Source organism: Macaca nemestrina, chromosome 1 (genome assembly GCF_043159975.1).
Source record: "Macaca nemestrina isolate mMacNem1 chromosome 1, mMacNem.hap1, whole genome shotgun sequence".
Classification (NCBI taxonomy): Eukaryota; Metazoa; Chordata; class Mammalia; order Primates; family Cercopithecidae; genus Macaca; species Macaca nemestrina.
This window is the reverse complement of record NC_092125.1, coordinates 194,732,595-194,757,612: the sequence shown is the minus strand read 5'-3', so window position 1 is coordinate 194,757,612 and position 25,018 is coordinate 194,732,595. Positions and strand designations below refer to the sequence as shown.

The window sequence follows — 25,018 nt, the reverse complement described above, 5'->3', positions numbered from 1 at the left end:
GATGCTGTGAGACAAACATACTCTCTCCTTAAATACTCTAGCCTTCCAGCTAGTCAGTAGTCACAGACAGCCAAGTATTTTAGGATCATCTGGTTCACTCATTCATACATTTAATCAAAAATTTAGGCCGGGTGCGGTGGCTCATGCCTGTAATCCCAGAACTTTGGGAGGCTGAGGCGGGCAGATTACCTGAGGTCAGGAGTTCGAGACTAGCCTGGCCAACAAGGCGAAACCCCATCTCTACTAAAAATACAAAAATTACCCAGGCGTGGTGGCGGGTGCCTATAATCCCCGCTACTCGAGAGACTGAGGCAGGAGAATCGCTTGAACTCGGGAGGTGGAGGTTACAGTGAGCTGAGATCGTACCATTGCACTCCAGCCTGGGTGACAGAGTGAGACTCCGTCTCAAAAGAAAAAAAAAAAAATTAAATATACAAATACGTGTGCTTGTGTGTGTGTGTGTGTGTGTGTGTGTGTGTGTGTATGTATATGTATATTTTTAGAGACTGAATTTTGCCATGTTACCCAGGCTGGTCTTGAACTCCTGAGCTCAAGTGATCCTCCTGCCTTGGCCTCCCAAAGTGTTGGGATTACAGGTGTGAGCCACCATGCATAGCATTAAAGAAATAGTTGACCGGGTGTGGTAGCTCACACCTGTAATCCCAGCACTTTGGGAGGCTGAGGTGGGCGGATTACCTGAGGTTATAAGTTCGAGACTAGCCTGGCCAACAAGGTGAAACCCCATCTCCACTAAAAATACAAAAATTAGCCAGGCATGGTGGTGGGCACCTGTAATCCCAGCTACTGGAGAGACTGAGGCAGGAGAATTGCTTGAACCCGGGAGGTGGAAGTTGCAGTGAACCGAGATTGTGCCATTGCACTCCAGCCTGGGTGACAGAGCGAGACTCCATCTCAAAAATAATAAATAAACAAATGTGTGTGTGTGTATGTATGTTTTAGAGATCAAACTTTGCCATGTTGCCCAGGCTGGTCCTGAACTCCTGGGCTCAAGCAGTCCTCCGGCCTCGGCCTCCCAAAGTGTTGGGATTACAGGTGTGAGCCACCATGCACAGCATTAAAGAAATAGTTGTCTGGGTGCGGTGGATCATGCCTGTAATCCCAGCACTTTGGGAAGCTGAGGTGGGCAGTTCACGAGGTCAGGAGATCGAGACCATCCTGGCTAACACAGTGAAACCCCGTCTCTACAAAAAATACCAAAAATTAGCCGGGCGTGTTGGCGGGCACCTGTAGTCCCAGCTACTCGGGAGGCTGAGGCAGGAGAATGGTGTGAACCCGCGAGGTGGAGGTTGCAGTGAGCCGAGATCGCGCTACTGCACTCCAGCCTGGGTGACAGAGCAAGACGCTGTCTCAAAAAAAGAAAAAGAAATAGTTAATGAGTGCCCTATATGTGCCAGTGCCAGATCATTTGCTAGGTGGTAAGGATCCTGTGGTGAATTAGACGACAAACAGTCCCAGCCCTCAGGGAGCTTACGATTTAGTAAGGATGAAAGACACTGTACCATAACTTCAAGTGTGATGAGTATTACCAAAGGGTAGAGGAGGACCTATTAATTGGAGGAGGGGGGGTCAAGGAAGGCTTCCCCCTGGGGAATTTCAGCAGAAGCATGGGTAGGAGTGAGCCAGGCCAAAGTAGAGTGATGAAGGATTATAATCTGGGAGGAAAGCCGGTTGGATGGCCCTGAGGCGACATAACACATTTGAGGTGCTGAAAGCAATAGAAAGTGGCAGGGCTTTAAGGATAGGGGCATTTGATGAGGCTTTAATTGGGAGAACACCAAGGATAAAGGGCTTTAATTTCCTTGCATCACTCTTCTCCTCCACTAGATGCCCTTCTGAGTACATCCTTCTGCTTCCCCCATTGCAGCCTTCTTAGAAATGCAGCAGCAGTCTCACCCATCAGGAGCAAAAGAAAATCAAAGACCAAAAGGAGAAAGGCTCAGAGCTTTTGCGACTGTGTGGTCTGGCTATAAATTTAGACTGTTGCTTGAAAGAAGCGAAAAACCTCCCCTTCGTAGACTTCCTTCTTCCCATCCCCCCTGTCAGCCGGCTTTGTTCCTCTAGCCTTGTAAAATTTTCTCTGTATAAAACAGGAACATCAGCCAAACATGTGGACTTCCCCGCTTTCCATTCATTAGAAGAATGCATTATTTCAAAATCTCCTGGGAGCATTTAAATGCAAATTTTGTCAAGAAAGCAATTTGAGTCTTAGAGAAGCCCTCTAGCCACAACCCAAAGCAGAAGTTTCTTCTTTGATTTCTGTGTTTCTTAAAAGGAATCTCAACCCCTTGCCTTCTCCCCGCAACCCCCCCAGGTCTTCTCTGATTCTCACGGCAGACTCTTCCCCTTTTTGCCCCTGTTCTTTCTTCACCTTTGGCAAGCATCAGTGACACATCTTGAAGAACCTGCTCACAAAGTGGCGCATATAGCAGCCCCAGGAGGGAATGGAGGGACTTTTCTATGTACTGTAATGGACATAAGGAGGCAGATGCCTGTGTGGGGGCGAGATGTCTGTGTGGAGGTGTTTGTATGCGTGATTTCTGTCTGGGCCTTCTTAGCCCTGCTGGCATAAAATAATATGGGAAATGCAGATGACTCAGCACTGACACAGTCAAGATCCCCAGAGTTAGCATTTCTATATTCTCTGCTGTTTACGAAAAATGTGCTTGTGCCATCAACCAGCAACTCATCCTGCTTTTTCCACTAAAAGCCTTTTACTGAAAAACATATATACTTCAAACTTATTCTCCTTCTTTTTGTAAACTGAGCTCATTAGCAGCTGACACCAAACTGATAACTAGTTCTTTTTGTTTGTTTGTTTTTAGCACGGAGGATTAAACTGGAAGGAAGTGAGCATTTGTCTAAGGATCCTCCCTGTCCTCTTTCAGGCCCTTCCCTGCATGATCTTCATGCCCACAACTTGGGCAGGCCAGCAACACTTGATGGGAAAAGATATGATTAATGACTTGCTCACCTGATTTCTGATCAGGGTGTGGTGTGGAAACAACCAGCGTGCACCTATTAGCGAAAAGCGTCTTTTTTTTTTTTTTCTTGTTATGAATGTGCTGAGCATTGACCAAAATACTTGGCACTACTCACGAGGTACAAAGACACCTTCCCTAGCCTGGGGTTAAGAAGTTTCTCCTTCAAACTCTTGAGAATGGGAACTGGAATGGAAGCCTAAGTCCCAATTTTGGCTGCTCAGTGTTGCATGAATTCTTTTTTTACTTGCTAATTTGCCCTTATTGTGACATCAGCCAGTGTAACTTCTTACCCACAACCACCTCTCCAGACCTCCTGAGAAATCAAGTTAACAGGGGAGGATAAAGGCTGAATGGGGGTGGAGGGCACAACGTGTCACCTACATTGACCAGAGTTCTTCATTCACTGCTCATGGCTCTGGCGCACTCCATGAATATTGGGATTGAATGATACACAACTGAATGTTGGATCAAATGATGTTGGGAGCTCTGTCCTCAAAATGGGCCCCAATAAATTCCTACCCATATTTTCCAGTTTCCTTTCTTTACTCTTTCCTTTCCCCTGATGACAAAGAATAATTGGCTTCCCCTTTTCTTCCCTGACCAGCTATGCTCCAGAGCCCTTTCTTTGTTCCCTAACAGTCCTGGTTCCGTCTCAGGTTCCCACATTTCTCCCTTTTGATCTCTGTCTCTCTGTTCAGATGGCTGTCACAGTTTAATAATCCTGGAGGGTCTATCCCCCACAGATTTATGTCTCCCAGTCTCTCCTCTTATTCACCCCATGGTGCAGTCAGAATCCTGTTTTCGTGCCTCCCTGGGTTGTCATTTCTCAGGTTCTGGCTCCTTGGCCTGGTTTACTTCATGGTGCTGGATCTGCCCCGTCACTTCTCCTTCAGCTTCTTCTGTTTCTGGAAAACCCTTTGTTCCCTGGATTCTTTGTGGGCTCAGTGTCCTCCGGGCCCACACTGCAGCCCTGTCTGGATCTTGCCCTTGTCCTGGTTCTGACCGCGTCTAGCCCTGGGATCTGAGGCATTGTGGTCTTTTGCCCTCTGCTTTCCCTTCAGCTTCTCCAGGTCCTTCTCCAGCAGCCGCACAGGCCCCGCTGGGTTTCTATCCAGCCAGGGGGCTCCCTCCTTTGTCCCGCTCCCGGCGGCGTAAGTCAGCGTTGACTGGGGCTCCCGCCCGCTCTGTGGAGCCGGCCCGGGTCTCCCTGCCGTTCGGCCGGCCTAGCCTTTCATTCTGACGCGCGGGCCTCTTACCCAGCCGGACTCCCGCGTGGGCCGGCCTCTCGCGCCCCTCGGCTCGGGCCCCAGTCCGGGCCGGGCGGGGGTCGGCAGCCCCTGAGGGACCCGTGTGGGCAGCCCGGGCCCAGCCGGCCGCAGCCTGGGGCCGAGGACTCGCCGGGCCCCGGAGGCGGCGGGGAGAGGGGGCGGGGAACGGGCCGGGCCTGGCGCTCCTGACAGGAGGAGCCGCTGCCGCCGCCCGCCGCCGCCGCCGCCGCCGCGCCGGGGCGGGCTGAGGGAGGAGCGGAGCCGAGGGGTGGGGAGGCGGAAACGCTAGCCGGGACCGGCGGAACGCGAGCGGGCCGGGTGCGAGCGGACTGAGGAGCGAAGCGCGACTGCCGGGCCGGGCGAGGCGGGCGGACAGCGGAGAGCAAGGGCGCCGTCGCCGCCTCTGATACGCACAAAGGGCCGAGGCTGGGGCCGCCGCCGCCGCCGCCGCCGCCTCAGCGCGCGGGCCTGGAACCGGCAGCCCCCGGGGCTCGGGGAGAACGCGGTGCGGGCGGCCATGGCCGGCTACGTGCCGGGTCAGCAGCCGGCCAACCGCAGCCAGGAGAAGGAGTTCGTGCAGGCGTACGAGGATGTGCTGGAGCGCTACAAAGGTAGGGCCGGGGACTGGCCGGCGCTGAGGCCCGCGGGCCGGCGCGGCGTGGCCTTCGGTACCGGTCGGCTCGGCCGCTGCAGGTGGGGCGGCCGGGCGGGGTCGCACCCACCGCGCGGGGCTTGGCCCTGAGCTGCTGCTTCTCGGGGCCAGTTTATTTACAGAGTTGAGATGAGCCTTCGGAACCCGCTCCCGGGGCAGTCGGCGCGCTCAGAGCGCCAGTTACATGATTTGCCCTATTATCCGGCCCCAGCTGGAAGGAGGCGAGACAAGGCGCTGGCCCGGAGACCGGCCGCCGTGGGGAGTTGCTGGGGAGGAGGAGGAGGAGGAGTTGGGCGCGGGAGAAACCACCCGATCTGCTCTGGGTGCGAGCTTCCTCCCAGAGGCGCTCGGACCTCTGTGTGCCCGCGGAGAGTCTCTCCTTCGCCCCCTTTTGTCTCCCTGAGTCTCGGATGAGTCGCGTGGAAGCTGAGGTTGGGAAGCACCTTGGTGTCTTCGGGGTGGGGTGGGCAGCGGTGTGGGTGAGTGTGCAGGATTTGGTGGCGAGGCCTTCCCCGACCCCCATCTCCCCGGGGGTCTGGGCCTGCTGGAGGCAGGGGTCTATTTGTTTTTTTCCTCCAACATAAAGATTTGCCTTGGAGCTCGGATTTCAGCCCTGAAGGCTCTCTTGCGAGACACTTGTGCAAGTTAATGCCTAATCTGCGCCTTGGGTGTATGGGGAGAAAGTTTTGACAGGCAGAGGGCCTGTGAACTGCATTTCCCTAACTGCTGTAGGTGCCCCTGAGTGGCAGCCAGGGATGCGTGGCCTTGGGAGGCCCTTGCCTTGATCTTTAACATCCAGTTCTGGGATTTTGCTTTGGGTGGCAGTTATCCTATCCACAGACGGGGAGATTTTCCCAGAAACGACACAGGCAGCACTTTTCCCCATTTTATTTAGCTCGGGCCCTTGTGACTAGGCCCTTAGTTTCTTTTTATCTGAAGGAGAGAAAACTTCAGCCCCTATGACTGAGCCCAGCATACTTGTTTACAGCACCTACCCAGTGAAGGGAAACTAATGAAGAAGCTGTAAGGCGCCCCCCCTCCCTTTTTTTTTTTTTTTTTTCTTGTGGCATTGGAACTCTGCTTGGGAATGCAGCAGGAAAAAAAATAGAGATGAAATGCGAAAAAGGACCTACTAGGGTTTCTACTTGTTCCCTCTGCATCAGCTCCTGTAAACTGTCCAGCTTTTCCTGCCTGCAGCAAGTTTTCTGTCAACCCCCTGTGGTCTTTCTTTTAAGAAATGTGGTTCATTTCAGAGCACAAAGAGGTTAGATTGTGCTGCTGAACTTCATTGAAAAAATGCTGCTCAGTGAATGGTTCCATTAAGTTTCCTTTGCAGGCTTTTGAGTAACACTGCTCTCTTCAGAGAGAGGAGATACATTAGGACCGTCTCGGGCTGTGACAGCTTCAAACGAGCAGAATTAAGGCCCAAAATAGGTGAAGAAATCTCAGCACCTCACTGGATGGTAGTGCTGGTGACCCCCAGCGGAAAGGAAGTTGGACTCCTAGCAAATGAGGCTGGGAAAGAAGGAGGCAGTAGGCCTTGTTCCAGGAGAGACCTCTTTTGTTCAGTTTTTTTTAGCTGTCTCACTCAGTTTGGCTTTCCTCTGAAGGACCTTGATCAGGTGTGTAGGAACTTAATCCTTCCCAGATACAGGTCTCTTTCTTGAGGGGAAGAGTGAGTTAAAAATGGTTGCCTAAAGTAAAGTAACTCGAGTTGTATAAGGTGGTCGTGCAGTCTGCTCTTGTGATCCGTGCAGAACGATCTCTCTTCCCCTCACTGCACCATTCTCACTGGGAAGTCAGAGTGGCTTAGCATCCAGGCCTTTGTTACTTTGCTTATGGAATTCCTGCATTTTTCAGACTTAGAAATCCCCGTACTACCTTAATAGGAGAACAGTTTGTCTAAGCAGAGGAGTGAACTGGAATCTATAGAGTGACCAGGGGAAGGAGTTTGTGAAGATCATGCCAAGTATTGGTTTTGGAAAGAGAGAGGGAAATACTGATGATGATGGGGTGTTCTAGACCCTTATTGGCTGGTCCCCACATTACTTGGATCTCTCTCTGCTGCTATTAATTCATTCTACAGACTGAAGCAGGATTTTTATATGCAGAAGGAGAGCTAAAATTTTCAGCTGCCTAAACTGCCCCAAGGGCCAAGGTGAGAAGGGCAGTAATGTATTTGGAGTGTGAGGGAAGCAGAGCTGTGTGTATGTAGTGCAGCTGTATTAGGAATGGTAGTCAAGTATGGGTTTTCCAGAACTGTGCTTGGCAACTATTTTTTTTTCTGTGTGGTGGCAGTGAGCATGGTCTTGGCAGGATTAGATGATTCAGCATGGAAATAAATGCTCTCCCTTATTTCCTAAATGTCCCAAAGGTTCTTTCAGATAGCTGGCCAGTAAACAGGAGGCATTAGATAATAACGCTGGATTCTAACATTTCAGAGTGGGCAGCAACCAAGAGAACCAGGGTATATCCTTCATTTCCCCAATTCGCTGACAGCCATTAAAATCTGTCTTGGAGGTGACACAATGTTAGATGCCAGAATTCTTAATGAGATCTGGTTTTTGCCCTTGGTTATTCACATCTGGTAAGGGAAAGGTACTCGCAAACAAGTAGTTATGATACTGTGATAAGTGCTAGAACAGAGATACTATGGAAGCAAAAGGAAGGCTGAAACCCTATTTGGGTTTACCTGGGAGATTTGACAAAGGAGGTGACGTGAGAGGGTTTTTGTTTTTTGTTTTTTTGTTTTTGATTTTGTTTTGAGATGGAATCTCACTCTGCCGCCCAGGCTGGAGGGCAGTGGTGAGATCTCGGCTCACTGCAGCCTCCACCTCCCAGGTTAAAGTGATTCTCCTGCGTCAGCCTCCATAGTAGCTGGGATTACAGGCGCCCGCCACCACACCCGGCTGATTTTTGTATTTTTAGTAGAGACAAGGTTTCACCATGTTGGCCAGGCTAGTCTCGAACTCCTGACGTCAGGTGATCCACCTGCCTCAGCCTCCCAAAGTGTTGGGATTGCAGGCGTGAGCCACCATGCCCAGCCAGCGAGGCTTTTAAGGCTGAATAGGATTTAGCTCGATAGAAGAGAGGGTGGGCTGGGGAGAAGGCAGAGGAAGTAAAGAGCACATGCAAAGGTATGCAGGTGTGATAGTGAATGGAAGGACTTAAGGAGTGAGAGTAGTTGGGTGCCACTAAAGGGCTAGAGTTTTGGTGGGAGCACATGATACTGTAAATAATCCAGGGTCTAGCTTGTAAAGATTCTTTTTTGACTTTAATGCATGGGCAGTGAGGGAGACATTGAAGGTTTTGGAAAAGGAACAAAGGCTGGGCACGGTGGCTCTCGCCTGTAATCCCAACACTTTGGGAGGCTGAGGTAGGCAGATCACCTGAGGTCAGGAGTTCCAGACCAGCCTGGCCAACATGGTGAAACCCTGTCTCTACTAAAAATACAAAAATTGGCCGGGCGTGGTGGCGTGTGCTTGTAATCCCAGCTACTCGGGAGGCTGAGGTAGGAGAACCACTTGAACCTAGGAGGCAGAGGTTGCAGTGAGCCCAGATGGCGCCATTGCACTCCAGCCTAGATGACAAGAGCGAAACTCAGTCTCAAAAAATAAAAAAACCAACAATTAGGATGCCAATTTTATTAATTCATAATAAGAGAACACCTGTCCAGTGGTTAGAATATTTATATTGGTCTCCGTGGCACCCTCTTCTAGTACCAAAGTGCTTATGAAGTTGAGTTACTAATCAGATGGTTGCTTTGTAAATAAGGAAACAAAAGAGAAGTGAATCAGTTCAAGGAATATTTCATCCGGATGGTACTGGCCGGTCACAAAATTTTCTTCTCTGTGGCTTGAGGTCCTTATGAACACCAGAGGAAATTAAGAGGGAATAGTTGAGGAGGTAGGAGAACCAGGATTTTATTCTTCTCCTAGGATAGAGACCAACTCTACTGAAGAAGCAGGTTACATATGAGCATAGTTTTAGGTTTTAAAGAGGTGGTTAATAACCAGCATACTTGGTTGATGGTGGTTGGTTCAGACGGAATTAGACTTTGGTTTTCACAAAGCTTTAAGGGCTAAATAGTCTTTACTTGCTGGGCTGGGCTAGGAATAAAAAAGAACATTCACATTTCGACATTGGTAACATCTATCTGGTACTTATAAAATTCAGATTTCTCACTAGGTGTTGTGGGTTATGTGAAGCTAGTTAGGACCAATTTTCATTTATCCTAGTGCAGAAAATAACTTACAAAACTTACTGCACAGAGGGCTACGAGTGAAGAGTCTGCATATTACTTAACATACAAAATTGATATTGTAGAAAGACTGTGCTTTGGATTTCTTCAGTTTTGGGCTCCAGTCCTAGTTTATGCCAGTTAACTTCTACTGTGTGACCTTGGAAAAGTTTCTCTGATCTTTTGGGTTTCTCATTTGTTAAAATAGGGATGATAATACTAACTTCTTGGGATTCATGAGACTATAAATGAGCTCTGGGTGTATATTAGTCCTTTAATGTTTCATTTTATTTTACTTTATTTTATTTTGAAATGGAATATTGCTTCTGTTGCCTAGGCTGGGGTGCAGTGGCATGATCTCGGCTCGCTGCAACCTCTGCCTCCCAGGTTCAAGCAATTCTCCTGTCTCAGCCTCCTGAATAGCTAGTGCTATTAGAGGTGCACGCCACCATGCCTGGCTAATTTTTTCTGTATTTTTTTTTTTTAGTAGAGACGGGGTTTCACCATGTTGGCCAGGCTGGTCTTGAACTCCTGAACTTGTGATCCGCCTGCCTCGGCCTCCCAAAGTGCTGGGATTACAGGCGTGAGCCTCCGCGCCTGGCCTATTTTATTTTTTAACTCTTTTCTCTCCTTTTCTTTTTTTTTCTATCTCCTACCAGAAGGGTCCTTTAATGTTTAGAAAAACGTTGAATTTATATCTTATTTAAGCTTTATATGTTATATCCTGAAGGATAGTATTACACAGATGAGTAAATTTAGGCATACAGACTTAAAATTACTCTCTGAGAGCCAGGCTCCAGATTTCTGGGTGAAGGTTTCACATTGTATCACAGAAGAAAGTTTTAAAATCACAGCAGATGACTTGGGTTAAGTGAGATGATTGTGAAAATGCTTTGTTAGTATCATTATTGTTGTTAGTTTTAGTTTCTGAAGTATAGTCACACGCTTTAAGTGACACACATTTCCAGATCTCTGAACTGTGGAGAATTTCTTTTTCCCTTATTATGGGAGAAGTTTTATGATATATAAGTCACATCGAAATTTTCATACAAAAATAATGTGGTACAAAATGATGAAATTTTGTTAACACAGTGATTGGAAATTATGGGCTGAGGATTTGGGATTGTTTACCTAAGTAATGCTCTGAAGCGACCTCTTGGTTATATGTAGATTCAGCTTATTTATCCTTTTTAATGGATTTTTTTTTTTTTTTTTTTGGAGACAGAATCTTGCTTTGTTGCCCAGGCTAGAGTGCAGTGTGGTGAGATCAGGGCTCACTGCAGCCTCCACCTCCCAAGCTCAAGTGATCTTCCCACCTCAAGCCTCCCAAGTACCGATTTTTAAATATTTTGAAGAGACAAGGTCTCACTACGTTGCCCAGGCTGGTCTCAAACCCCTGGCCTCAAGTGATCATCCCGCCTTGGCCTCCCAAAGTGCTGAGATTACAGGCTTGAGCCACTGTGCCTGGCCTACACTCAGTTTTTAAGTTCCTTTTTAGAACAAAGTCCTAGAGTTGGAGTGGATAGTTTTTAGCCAGAACAAAAGAGTAATTGCTACTTCTGGACATGAACACTGTTAATTCAGAAAGTGAGTCAAGTCCGTCTGCTGGGAAATCACAAGTTTTGGCCACGTTCATGCTGTTGAAATAATAAAATGTGTCCATGTGCTAACAGTGCTTATGGGAGCTACTGCCTTGTCTTGAGCTTGTTGGCAAGTGACATAATACAAACCAGGGAAATGCACCAGCTTAAGCCTATTATCCTGGTATTTTTCAGTGCCAATTCCAGGTTTAAGAGATCTACGATGGAAAGAATACTTCAGAGTGCACATCTGAGAACAGAAATATCCCAAGATCAAAAGTCACAAATAAACAATTATAGATTGTAAGGAGTCTGTTGTGTTTTCTCAATGTTCTTGAAAACACCCAGTCTTTCTACTCCTTTTTCTAAGTAAGGTTGGCCCTTTCAGCTTCTGATAATTATATATTGAGCCATGTTGTGACTAGGTTGTATGGAATGCGAGAGCTCCTGCTTTTACTCTCATGGTTTTAATTGGAATTGAAGCCTCTCTTGTCTGGCTTCTACTGGTGGCATTTACTAATTTTCTGGCCTGGTAAATGGCTTGTGGTATCTAAGAATGTTTATTCCAATTTTTTGGAGACAGGGTCACCCATGCCGGAGTGCAGTGGTACCATTGTAGCTCACTCTAACCTCGAACTCCTGGGCTCAAGTGATCCTCCTATCTCAGCTTCCCGAGTAGCTAGGATTAAAGGTGCATGCCACCATGCCCAGCTAATTATTATATTTTATTTCATAGAGATGGGGTCTAGCAATGTTTTCTAGGCTAGTCTCGAATTCCTGGCTTCAAGCCATCCTCTTGCCCTGGCCTCCCAAAACACTGGGATTTCAGGTGTGTATCTTCTGAAAGTAACTAGTTTGTTATTTCTAATGAAATATTTTTTTCTTCCAGAGCTTCTCAGTTCCTGAAGTAAATTAGAATGAATCTCTTATTCTTTGTCTCTTTCAGGGCTTTTCATAATTTGACTTACTCTGCACACCCAACTATACCAACAGTTACTGCCTAACACAGTTCTCTTCTCCATTTGGGCTGAGCTTAGCAACCCTTCCCCTTGGGTCCTGTGCCTTTGTTTACATTCTCTTTTCCAGGAATGCCCTCTCCCTTCCTGATTATTAAATCTTTTTTTTGTTTTGTTTTGTTTTTTTGAGACAGAGTCTAGCTGTGTTGCCCAGGCTAGAGTGCAGTGGCATGATCTCAGCTCACTGCAACCTCCACCTCCTGGGTTCAAGTGATTCTCTTGCCTCAGCCTCCTGAGTAGCTGGGATTACAGGTGCATGCCACCACGCTTGGCTAATTTTTGTATTTTTTAATAGGGATGGGGTTTGCCACGTTGGTTAAACTGGTCTCGAATTCCTGACCTTGTGATCCGCCTGCCTTGGCCTCCCAAAGTGCTAGGATTACGGGTGTGAGCCACCGCACCCAGCATTCAAATCTTATTTCTTATTTATCTATTTTTTTTTTTTTTTTTTGAGACAGGGTTGCTCTGTTGCCCAGGCTGGAGTGCAATGGTGTGATTATGGCTCACTATAGCCTCGACTTCTTGGGCTCAAGTGATCCTCTCACCTCAGCCTCTTGAGTAGCTGGGACTACAGGTGTGTGCCACCATGCCTGGCTAATTTTAAATATGTGTGTGTGTGTGTGTATGTGTATGTGTGTGTGTGTGTGTGTATATATATATATATATATATATTTTTTTTTTTTTTTTTTTCTTTCAGAGTTGAGATCTCCCTGTATTGCCCAGGATGGTCTCCAGTTCCTGGGTTCAAGTGATCCTCCTGCCTCACCCTCCCAAAGTGCTGGGATTACAAGTGTGAGCCACTGTGCCCAGCTTATCTCTTTTTTATTAAAGCCAAGCATGAAACCTGCGTTCTTCATGCGGCTTTCTCTGATTACTCTAAAATTAATCTTTCCTCTGTCATCCAGGCTGGAGTGCAGTGGCGTGATCATAGCTCACTGTAGGCTCGAACTCCTGGACTCGTGATCCTCCTGTCTCAGTCTCCCAAATAGCTGGGACTGCTATGTTTCCGTAATGAAGTTTTATGCTCTTTTAGTGTAGGGACTTTTTATACTTCTTATGTATGTGGGTTAATTGGTAGGGGATTTCTCTTGAGAGAAGGGGCGAGCATATCAGTGCATATGTTATTTTTAGAGACATGGACTTTGATTTATATTTTTAAATAATTTCTTTTCATATTATGAACATATATTAATGTGGAAAATTGTAAACAATACAGGAAAGTATACAGAGCTTTAGATAATATGCTTTCTGTGGTTTTTGGGTGGGGGATGTGTGGGGGCAGGGGATGGAGAGGCAAGCTGACAAACAGGTAGATGCTTGGGAGAGAATGGAATGCGCAAGGATGGGACTTTTTTTTTTTCTAGATGGAGTCTTACTGTGTCACCAAGGCTGGAGTACAGTGGCGCAATCTGAGCTCACTACAGCCTCCGCCTCCTGGGTTCAAGCCATTCTTCTGCTTTAGCCTCCCAAGTAGCTGGGACTACAGGCATGTACCACCATGCCCGGCTAATTTTTGTATTTTTGGTAGAGGTGGAGTTTCGCCAAGTTGGCCAGGCTGGTCTCGAACTCCTGACCTCAGGTGATCCACCCACCTTGGCCTCCCAAACTGCTGGGATTATAAGCGTGAGCCACCGTTCCTGGCCAAGGATGGGATCTTTTTTGCTTGCCTGGGATCTTATATCCTCCACTTGCTGTGGCTACCTAAAATTGTGTTATAGTGTAAGTCTGCTTTCATTGGGCACAAGCTTTTATTTTTCTCTGTTCAAAATTGCTTTCTTCTGTATGACCATGTGTCAACCATCAGGAATGTTCCAATTATCAGGGATGATGAGTAGTCACCTAAGACTCATTAAATAATTGGTCAGTCAGCATCTTTCTTTTAGGCAAGAGCATTGCCAGATGTATCGTTGGATCCCCTCTTACCATGGCAAATTTCTGTAGTGATTTTTATTCAGAACAATAAACACAATTCCTTTGTGTTGATGAAAAGAAAGGGCTTGCTTGAAGTGTCTTTTGGAGTTAATAGTTTTCAACCTGCAGGAACATGTTGGATTAAGACATATAGGAAGTGATTTTTTTTTTCTGTGCTTTTTAGTCAGTCAACAACCATGAATAAGCTCACTGTGTGCACTATATTCTACTAGTACCTATAAGCAGATACTATGATGGGGAAAGTGGTATTAGGGAGATGGGTGAGACACTTAGAAACACTGAAAGAATGATATTGAGATTAGGGGTAGGGAGGGGAAGATCAGGAATGCTAGTAGGAAGAATTTGAATTTTATGTGACAGGCAGGATTACTGAAGAGGTTATGTAAATTATGGATGACAGTAGAAATCTACTCTCTGGGAAGCCGCATTGTAATTGAGTCATGAGGTTAGATTAAGGGATTACTTTTTTGGGATTTTTAAATTTTTTTGAGATAGGGTCTTGCTCTGTTGCCCAGGCTGGAGTATAGTGGGGTGATGATAGCTCACTGTAGCCTCAAACTCCTGGACTCAAGCGATCCTCCTGCTTCAACCTTCTTAGAAACTGGGACTACGGCCAGCTCTAGGGATGACTGTTAAAGAAGAGAGGGTCATATTTGAGAACATTTTGGGCAGGTACAGGGAATTAAGTTTAGATACTAACATTGCCAATTCTTTTTTTTTTTTTTTTTTTTTTTTTTTGAGACGGAGTCTCGCTCTGTCGCCCAGGCTGGAGTGCAGTGGCGCGATCTCGGCTCACTGCAAGCTCCGCCTCCTGGGTTTCCGCCATTCTCCTGCCTCAGCCTCCCCAGTAGCTGGGACTACAGGCGCCCGCCACCGCGCCCGGCTAATTTTTTGTATTTTTAGTAGAGACGGGGTTTCACCGTGGTCTCGATCTCCTGACCTTGTGATCCGCCCGTCTCGGCCTCCCAAAGTGCTGGGATTACAGGCGTGAGCCACCGCGCCCGGCGCTAATTCTTTTCTAGAAGATTTGCCTTGAAAAATAATTACCCCTCATCCCAGGACTTTTCTAGAACAAAGTTCTCTTCTTTTTTTTGTGACAAAGTCTTGCTCTGCTGTCTGGGCTGGAGTGCAGTGGTGCGATCTTGGCTTAATGCAGCCTCCTCTGTCTCCCAGGTTCAAGTAATTCTTGTGCCTCAGCCATCCGAGTAGCTGGGACCACGGGCTTGCACCACCATGCCTGTAATTTTTGTATTTTTAGTAGAGACAGGGTTTCGCCGTGTTCACTGGTCTCGAACTCCTGGCCTCAAGTGATCTGCCCGCGTCGGCCTCCCAAAATGCTGGGATTACATCTTACTTCTTTAATAAAAATCTTTTAAAGATTTTACTGTGGCCTGGCACACTCATGCCTGTAATCCTAGCACTTTGGGAGGTCGAGGCGGGTGGATCACAAGGTCAGGAGTTTGAGACCAGCCTGACCAATATGGTGAAACCCTATTGGGCCAAAAATTAGCCGGGTGTGGTGGTGCATGCCTGTAGTCCCAGCTACTTGGGAGGCTGAGGCAGGAGAATTGCTGGAACCCAGGAGGTGGAGCTTGCAGTGAGCTGAGATTGGGCCACTGCACTCCAGCCAGGGCAACAGAGCGAGACTCTGTCTCAAAAAAAAAAACAAAAAAAACTTTTACTCTTTCTGAACTTCTTAGATAGGGCTGTGCATTTGAACTGTAACTCAAGGTTGTATTTCTTAGCCTTTACTTCTCATTTAAATTAGCAATGCTGAATCCCCCAGTCCACCTATTCTACCCATTCTCTGGACAGCTTTCATTGTATGTTTCCAGGAAGAAATACCTGGCAAGAATTGCATAAGAAATACCCTTAAATCCCCTCTGAGAGCTGAGTACAGTAGCTCAGGCCTGTAATCTCAGCTACTCGGGAGACTGAGACAGGAGGATTGCTTGAGCCTAGAAGTTTTAGGCCAACCTGGGCAACATAGTGAGATCCCTGTATTGAAAAAAAATCCCCTCTGCAATCTTCAGAGATATCTATCTATCTGTCTGTCTGTCTGTCTGTCTATCTATCTATCTTTTTTTTGAGACAGGGTCTCACTTTGTCACCCAAGCTGGAGTGCAGTGGCATGATCATAGCTCACTGCAGCTTCAATCTCCCAGGCTCAAGTGATTCTCCCAACCTGACCCCCCAAGTAGCTGGGACTATAGGCACATACCACCACACCTGGCTAGTTTTTGTGGAGATGGGGTTTTGCCATGTTGCCTAGGCTGGCCTTGAACTCCTGAGCTCACACAATCTGCTTGCCTCGGCCTTCCAAAGTGCTGGGATTACAGGTGTGAGCCACCGTGTGGAGGCCAGTTATATCTTGATTTGCTAATCTCCCAGGGTGTCAGCAGGCTTGTTTGGAGGATCCATTTGTTCATTTAATTTTTTTTTTTTTTTGAGATGGAGTCTTGCTCTGTCACCCAGGCTGGAGTGCAATGGCGCGATCTCCACTCACTGCAAGCTCCGACCCCCGGGTTCATGCCATTCTCCTGCCTCAGCCTCCTGAGTAGCTGGGACTACAGGCACCCGCCACCATGCCCGACTAATTTTTTTTTGTGTTTTTAGTAGAGACAGGGTTTCACCGTGTTCGCCAGGATGGTCTTGATCTCCTGACCTCATGATCCATCTGCCTTGGCCTCCCAAAGTGCTGGGATTACAGGCGTGAGCCACCGTGCCTGGCCCATTTATTCATTTAGTTAATAAATATTTATTGAATGTCTACTATGAACCAGAGAGTAGGCGACATGCTGAGACGACAAAGATATTGTCCTTGTATCTCTATGATCTTACTGTTTAATGGAGGAAACATATTGGCAAACTGACAGTTACTGTCTATTGTAGGGAGTGCTATCATTTAGAGAAATACTGGTGCTGTGGTAGTGAAGAGGAGTACCCAGTATAGCCAGAGTGGGAAAGTGTCCAGGAAGGCATCCAAGAGTAAGTGAAACCTGAATTGTTACCTAAAGGATGTGGGACCCCGAGCAAAACGTTTGGGGAAAGAGCATTCTGGGCAGCATGAACAGAAGTAAGGGGATGAGCAAGTTTGAGAGGGGTAATATTGGGCATTGGTAAGGTTGGAGCGTAGGATGTGAGGGAAGGAGAGATGAGATGAGGTAGGGAGAGTGGGCAGGACAAAAATGTTGACTGGCTTTGTATGTCATATTGTATAGAGCTTGGACTTTATCCTAAAGGCTTTTGGGAGCCATTAAATAAAAGTAGGCAAGGGGCCGGGCCTGGTGTATCACACCTGTAATCTCAGCACTTTGGGAGGACGAGGCGGGTGGATCACGAGGTCAGGAGATCAAGACTGGCCGGGCGCGGTGGCTCAAGCCTGTAATCCCAGCACTTTGGGAGGCCAAGACGGGCGGATCACAAGGTCAGGAGATCGAGACCAGCCTGGCTAATACGGTGAAACCCCGTCTCTACTAAAAAAATACAAAAAACTAGCCGGGTGAGGTGGCGGGCGCCTGTAGTCCCAGCTACTCGGGAGGCTGAGGCAGGAGAATGGCGTAGACCCGGGAGGCGGAGCTTGCAGTGAGCTGAGATGCGGCCACTGCACTCCAGCCTGGGCGACAGAGTGAGACTCTGTCTCAAAAAAAAAAAAAAAAAAAAAAAAAGGAGATCAAGACCATCCTGGCTAACATGGTGAAACCCCATCTCTACTAAAAATACAAAAAAAAATTAGCCGGGCGTGGTGGCAGGCGCCTGTAGTCCCAGCTACTCGGGAGGCTGAGGCAGGAGAATGGCGTGAACCCGGGAGGTGGAGCTTGCAGTGAGCTGAGATGTGCCACTGCACTCCAGCCAGGGCAACAGAGCGAGACTCCGTCTCAAAAAAAAAGTAGGCAAGGAAGACTGTGCTTAGATTTACATTTTAGGAGTACTCTTCCTCTGGCAGCAGTGCCAAGGAAGGTAGGGGCGGGGAGGAAAGACTAGTGGCGGACAAGTTAGGAGGCTGTCACAGGAATTTAGGCAGGGAGTGAAACTAAGGTTGTGAAAGTAGTAATGTAACAAAGCAGGCAAATCAAGAAATGTGAAGGGGTAGCATCCATGTGTTTTGATGACTAATTGAATGTGGTGTATGAGGGGGAGAGGGAAGAACCTAGGATGACTTGCAGGTTTCTGGCTTGGGTATTTGCGTGGGTGGGTCGTGTCGTGAACTAAAATAGAGAATATAAGAGGAGGAAGGTTATTTTCAATGAAGTAGTGGCAGTGTTGATCCAGGAGAAGATACTGAGTTTAATTTAGGTTACATTGTGGTCGAGGCTTCTGAGGGATGCTAGGTAGAGATGTCCAGGAGGTAGTTGGTTGTAATGAACATGGAACTTAGGAGAGTGATAGGTGAGAGGGTGAGAGAGTCATTAGCTTATCAAACCACAGCCATAGGAGGGGAGAAGGAGCTGGCTTTAGGAGTGTATGTATATCGAGACAAAAACTCTGGGGAACTCCAACAGGAGAATGGTGTCAGAAGCAGAGTAAGAGGATCTCCTGAAGGAAATTGTCCACAGAAAAAGAGTGGTCAGAAAGGTAAGAGGAACAGGAGAGAAGTGAGTTTCAAGGAGTGTGTGACATACAGTGTAGATTATGCAAAGGTCAAATAAGACAAAGACTATAGATGTTGATATAAAGGTTACTGTTACTGGAACGTTTTCAGCGGAGTTGTGGGAAGTGAATGGAAAGTGAAGAAGAGGAGTCAGTGACCTTTGGAACTTGGACTTTGAAGGAAGAGAAAGAAGACAGGTGAAGGGTGGGGAGAGTTTTGTTTATATATTGTAACGTAGGAGAGACTTGAGCATGTTTATTTTAAGTGCTGTTTTGAAAGAGCCAGTAGAGAAGGAAGATATAATAAAATTCAAAAAAGGGAGATAAAAATTGATGGAGCATGGGATCTAGAGTCAAAAGTGTGTCTTTCAGAAAGGTCAGAGGGTAAAAAGTAAGAATGCAGGTGATTAAGTTGGTTGGTTAGAGGTGTAGGAACTTGAGGGGATTTCTCCTGATGCTCATATTCTCTCTATGAAGTAGGAGGTGAAGTTATTTGCTGAGAGTCAGGAGGAAGGAGAGAAGGGTGTGTGTGAGTGTGTGTGTGTGTGTGTGTGTGTGTGTGTGTGTGTTTCCCTCTAGCCCTAGAAGCACTCACCAACCTGATTGTAATAGATTCCAAGGCAGACAGGTAGATTGATCCAGGATCAGAATTTCCCAGCATAGTTTTGACAGAAGAATAAGGGGTCCTTGGGCCGGGCACAGTGGCTCACGCCTGTAATCCCAGCACTTTGGGAGGCTGAGACTGGCGGATCACGAGGTCAGGAGATCGAGACCATCCTGGCTAACACAGTGAAACCCCATCTCTACTAAAAATACAAAAAATTAGCCGGGCGTGGTGGCAGGTGCCTGTAGACCCAGCTACCTGGGAGGCTGAGGCAGGAGAATGGCGTGAACCTGGGAGGTGGAGCTTGCAGTGAGCCAAGATCATGCCACTGCACTCCAGCCTGGGCAACAGAGTGAGACTCTCTCAAAAAAAAAAAAAAAAAAAAAAAAGGCCCGGGGGACCTTGTAGTTTGTCTAAAAATGTAGCATCAGTTTCATTATCGATTATTTGTATGTATTGTTCTCTGGCTGGCTTGTATTTTGGCCCCCCAGTAACATTGTCTACTCCTCTGGGAAGGAGCATATATGGAACTTGCATTCCTGCTTGTCATTTAGCAAAGTGCTACGCAGAAATTAATTCTTATATTTTTGTTGAGATAATTTGACTTTTGGACAGGACATCTTGACTTCTGACATAGAGAGAGGCTTTCCTCACTTGTGGTCTTTAATCCCCATCTCATTATCTGACATGGATAGTGGAGGATTCGTTGGTTTGAGAGTGAACTCCAGGCTTAGCTTCTTCATTAATCTTAACAGGTTAGCTTTACTACTCTCCCCAAGGTAGCTGAGCTTAGAAACATTTTTGAGCTTTGCTTTCCATGAAGGTTACATAGTTAGTATACCCAGTTCTATTTGCACTAGGCTTGTGAAGACCTGGGTTTTTACAAGACTGGACAGAGGGACTACTGTGGAAAATGCAGCCTCCTTCTTGTTTGTTTTGGCAGGCAGGCAATGAAGGAGATAGATTTGTTCTCATGACTCAGAGCCCTACCTGCATTACCTTAACAGGTTCAATATAACCACCACCTTTCAGATGTGATAGTGTCCTTCAGAGTTTATCTGACCTTTATATCTAAAAAGAGTATTAGTTACCCTTTGTCCTCTACTTGCTTGGTTTTTTTTCCACTGTAGAGGATATTTCCTAATGTGTTAGGGCCAGCTCAGAATTGATGTAGTTATTTCCCATTGGCACATTCCACATCTTTAGTTGTTTATTGCCATGTTCCCCACAGTGTGGCTTGTTTTGTGCTCCTTATTTTGTGAAGTTGGACTCTTATCAGATAAACTTGCCATGAATCACACTGGGGAGTGGAAGGTATGTCTCCACTAATTTGGAGAATCTTTGATCTTGTTTTCACTCCCTGGTTTGGCTTGTCCAGTACAATTTGTCTCTCAACCTGCAAGAGGGGTGTGTGTGTGTGTGTGTGTGTGTGTGTGTACTTGGGTGTCCCTTGCTTGTGGCTTCATCTATTGCCATGAATGGTTGACTTTAGGGCATGCCTCTTTGTGTATACAGACTTCCTGTACTATTGTTATCACCATCAGCAAAAATGTCTCTGTTAAGAGCCTCTTTGAATGTAGTATATAGTATATAACACTGAGAGTTCATAAACCCTCTGTCCTCTAGGGATTTACAGTATATAATACACATTACAAATGACAAAAGACGATAAAGAATGTGTAAGTGGTTGAACAAATAATGGATGATTACTCCTCATTTAGCTATCATTTTCACAGTAGAAGATATGCTAAAAAGACATGTAGTCAGTGAAGAAGAGGATTAACAGAGACAAGACCCTCTTCAGCTCCAACTAAGATGGCAGAGAGCTGCCACCTGTGGCCCTTTGGTACCAGGTAATTTCTCTCTGATATCCTTTCTAGTCATGCAGGACCTTTTGGCCATATTATCTATACATATGGGAAAGGATCCTAACAGGACCGTTGCTCTCTAGTGGTGACCTGTCACTGAAGTGGGAGGCTCCAGTTTCCAGCAGGGAGAGTGCCTGGAAGGCTTGGCTCTTCTGGTACAGTTATCTTTGTAACTTGAGGAAATTTATTCCACACCTACTACAAACACTCGTGTGCTCACAAGCACCACAGACAGAGCAGCAGCCAAGGCGAGCTGCAGCCTGAGCATGGGTCAGTGCAGGGTTGGAAAGAAGCTAACTGACCTGGCCTGAGTCACCTCTAGAAGGGCAGAGTGTAGCACTTGTCCTAGCCTTTGTTGGTTAGTTTCCCAAATGGAAAACAGGGACCAGAGTAGGTGGAGTACTTTGAGGTCCTCATACCTGTCAGAGGACTGGATCCTTGTTTTCGTTCTTGTTCTTATTGTTAATAAGTGTAGTAACAGTATTCATTTAATACTGCCTTTATTAGGAAGAATGAGGAACTGCCAAAGGGCTGGAAATTTTCTTTACTTTCCCTGTGGGAGAGAAAGATAGATGGAGCATTACGTGCCCATCTCTCAGGCCTCCTCTCTCTCATTATCCTGTGGGAAGTACTTGGAAAGCAGTGAGGCAGTGGAGGGAATGGTCTAGGCCTTGGCATGAATATGTGGTTGTGAAGGCGTAAGACAAAATATCTTGTGTAGCTGGAGCACAGGTGCTCTGGTAAGAGGAAATAGGTTTGGGGGCAGTATTAAGGGGGCTAATAAATGCAGAAAATAGTATTTGTTGCTGTCATTAGTTGCTTTGCTTTGCCTTGCCTATATATGTTGTCTGATAGCAGAACTGAAACTCCAGCATCCTTTTGTCTCCTCCTCCTCTTCCTCCTCTTTTTCTTGATTATTTTCTGACTTATAAAGATGTATAATATCTCCAGTAAACAGGCTTGTGATGATATGGAAAGTTAAATAAATAAAAGTTCTAGAAATTGGAAAACTAAGTGGTGATTTCATTATGGTCTTTAAATATAACAAGTGTTATAGGCCACGGTGGCTCACGCCTCTAATCCCAGAACTTTGGGAGGCCAAGGCTGGCAGATCACCTGAGATCAGGAGTTCGAGACCATCGTGACCAACATGGAGAAACCCCGTCTGTACTAAAAATACAAAATTAGCTGGGCGTGGTGGCGCATGCGCGTAATCCCAGCTACTCAAGAGGCTGAGGCAGGAGAATCACTTGAACTGGGGAGGCGGAGGTTGTGGTGAGCCGAGATTGTGCCATTGCACTCCAGCCTGGGCAACAAGAGTGAAACTCTGTCTCAAAAAAAAAAAAAAAAAAAAAAAAAACAACCTAAAAAACAAACAAGTGTTATAATTGTAATTCTTGTAATTCCTTAAGCCAAAACGCCCTTATAACATTTCTTAGTTTTTTTTTTTTTGAGACGGAGTCTTGCTCTGTCACCCAGGCTGGAGTGCAGTGGCCGGATCTCAGCTCACTGCAAGCTCCTCCTCTCGGGTTCACGCCATTCTCCTGCCTCAGCCTCCCAAGTAGCTGGGACTACAGGCACCCGCCACTTCGCCCGGCTAGTTTTTTGTATTTTTTAGTAGAGACGGGGTTTCACCGTATTAGCCAGGATGGTCTCGATCTCCTGACCTCATGATCCGCCCGTCTCCCAAAGTGCTGGGATTACAGGCTGGAGCCACCGCGCCCGGCCCACATTTCTTAGTTTTTGTTGTTGTTGTTGCTGTTACTTTTCATGTGTATTTGTCTGAACTTCCCGGCTGTATTGTGATCTCTTTGAAGCTCTAGATTATGTCAGATGAGATGCATATGATGCACTTCATGAATTGAGCCACTTTGCAAATGATGCTGGTTGTTTTATTTCTTAGTGTTTTCAGCAACTTCCAGCACCTTTCACAATGTTTTTTTCCACGTGGTTGTTCCACAGATGTTGCATACTTGATATGTCCAAAAGGGACATTGTTGTCCCCGTCCCTGCTCCTGGGTCTGCCCTTCTCCTATGTTCCTGATTTTACTGAATGCTTTTCCCATCCATCCAGTGGAGAAATTCTAAATACTGAATGCTTTGTGTAAACTAAATATATAATCTGTCCTTTTCAGAGCTTAAGACTAAAGTGTTGCTATCAAATGGAGAATTGTAATGTGCAGAATATAATAAAGCCTCTTTTTTTTTTTTTTTTTTTTTTTTAGAGACGGGAGTTTCTCTCTTGTTGCCCAGGCTGGAGTGCAATGGCACAATCTCGGCTCACCGCAACCTCTGCCTCCCAGTTTCAAGCGATTCTACTGCCTCAGCCTCCTGAGTAACTGGGTTTACAGGCATGTGGCACCATGCCTGGCTAATTTTGTATTTTTAGTAGAGACGGGGTTTCTCCGTGTTGGTCAGGCTGGTCTCGAACTCCTGATCTCAGGTGATCCACCTGTCTTGGCCTCCCAAAGTGGTGGGATTACAGGCGTGAGCCACCGCCCCTGGCCAATAAAGCCTCTTTATACCATTTTCTAATTTCCATTTCATAGAATTTTAAAAGTGCATAAGCCTTTAACCTCTGTTTCTCAAATTCACTTTCCCCTTGGGATGTTATAATTCTACTTCACCTGACTCCTGGAACTCCTTGTTATTATGTAACATATTTTATTTATTTTGGTTGTTGTCTGAGTCTTCCTACTACAATGCAAACTTTTTTTTTGAGACTGAGTCTCACTGTATTGGCCAGGCTGGAGTGCAAAGGTGTGATCTTGGCTCACTGCAACCTCCGCCTCCTGGGTTCAAGAGATTCTCCTGCCTCAGCTTCCCGAGTAGCTGGGATTACAGGTGTGCACCACCACACTCGGCTAATTTGTGTATTTTAGTAGACATGGGGTTTCACCATGTTGGCCAGGCTGGTCTTGAACTCCTGACCTCATGATCCACCCACCTTGGCCTCCCATAGTGCTGGGATTACAAGTGTGAGCCACCGCACCCGGTCAACAATGCAATCTTCTTTAAAAAAGATTTTTTAAAAAAATGTTTTTGGGTACGTAATAGGTGCATGTATTTATGAGGTACATGAGATGTTTTGATACAGGCATGCAATGTGAAATAAGCACATCATGGAGAATGGTGTATCTATCCCCTCAAGTATTTATCTTTGTGTTGCAAACAATCTGATTACACTCTAAGTTATTTTAAAATGTACAAGTAAGTTATTATTGACTATAGTCACCCTTTTGTGCTATCAAATATTAGGTCTTATTCTAACTATTTTTTTAAAATGTAGAGCACTTCACGAATTTGTGTCATCCTTGTGCAGGGGCCCTCCCTAATCTCTCTGTTGTTCCAATTTTAGTATATGTGCTGCTGAAGTGAGCACTAGAATGCAAACTTCTTTTTTTTTTTTTTTTTTGAGACGGAGTCTTGCTCTGTTGCCCAGGCTGGAGTGCAGTGGCCGGATCTCAGCTCACTGCAAGCTCCGCCTCCCGGGTTCAGGCCATTCTCCTGCCTCAGCCTCCCGAGTAGCTGGGACTTCAGGCGCCCGCCGCCTCACCCGGCTAGTTTTTTGTATTTTTTAGTAGAGACGGGGTTTCACCATGTTAGCCAGGATGGTCTCGATCTCCTGACCTCGTGATCCGCCCGTCTCGGCCTCCCAAAGTGCTGGGATTACAGGCTTGAGCCACCGCGCCCGGCCTAGAATGCAAACTTCTTAAGAGTAGAGGTTTTTATTTGTGTATTAACTCATTTCCCTAGCACCTAGAAGAGTGTCTGGTGTAAAGTATCTGCTCCAATAAATATTGAATGAATGAATTGGAAATGTTAAGTTAGTTCACTCTTGTTCCCCATAAGGAAAAGAGGCATGGAAAGGAACAATAACTTCCTCAAGCTAAAGCCATATCTCCTTACCAGGTAAATGGATTTTAAAAAAAAATTAAATAAAATGATGCTTAACCACAGTTCCTTAATGTGGTTTGGTACTAATGTGTATTATGTACTTAACTGTATTATCTCTATGAAGAGGGGTGGAGAAGCAAAAGGGAAGAAGCTAATATATATTGAGCCCTTCCTATATGCCAGGTATTTTGTTTTATTTAATTAATTAATTTATTTATTTTTGACACAGAGTCTTGCTTTGTCGCCTGGTCTGGAGTGCGGTGGCGCGATCTCAGCTCGCTGCAACTTCCGCCTCCCGGGTTCAAGCGATTCTTGTGCCTCAGCCTGCTGAGTAGCTGGGACTACAGGCACGTGCCACCACTCCCGGCT

The 25,018-nt window shown here is 46.3% G+C and overlaps 1 protein-coding gene and 1 non-coding gene across 2 annotated transcripts in view; one reads left to right on the top strand and one right to left on the bottom strand.

Moving 5' to 3' along the window:
- Positions 1-2,998: 2,998 nt before the first annotated feature.
- The window catches only part of LOC105494777 (microtubule actin crosslinking factor 1), a 390,378-nt gene continuing 368,358 nt past the window's right edge, over positions 2,999-25,018 (top strand). The window contains exon 1 of the mRNA XM_071095727.1: positions 2,999-4,881. Within this exon, the coding sequence (XP_070951828.1) occupies positions 4,788-4,881 (94 nt within the window). The 5' untranslated portion in view covers positions 2,999-4,787. The remainder of the gene's footprint in view (positions 4,882-25,018) is intronic.
- On the bottom strand, positions 24,032-24,134 carry LOC112429093 (U6 spliceosomal RNA). Its single transcript, XR_003021220.1, has one exon. It is a non-coding gene; the product is annotated as a U6 spliceosomal RNA (small nuclear RNA).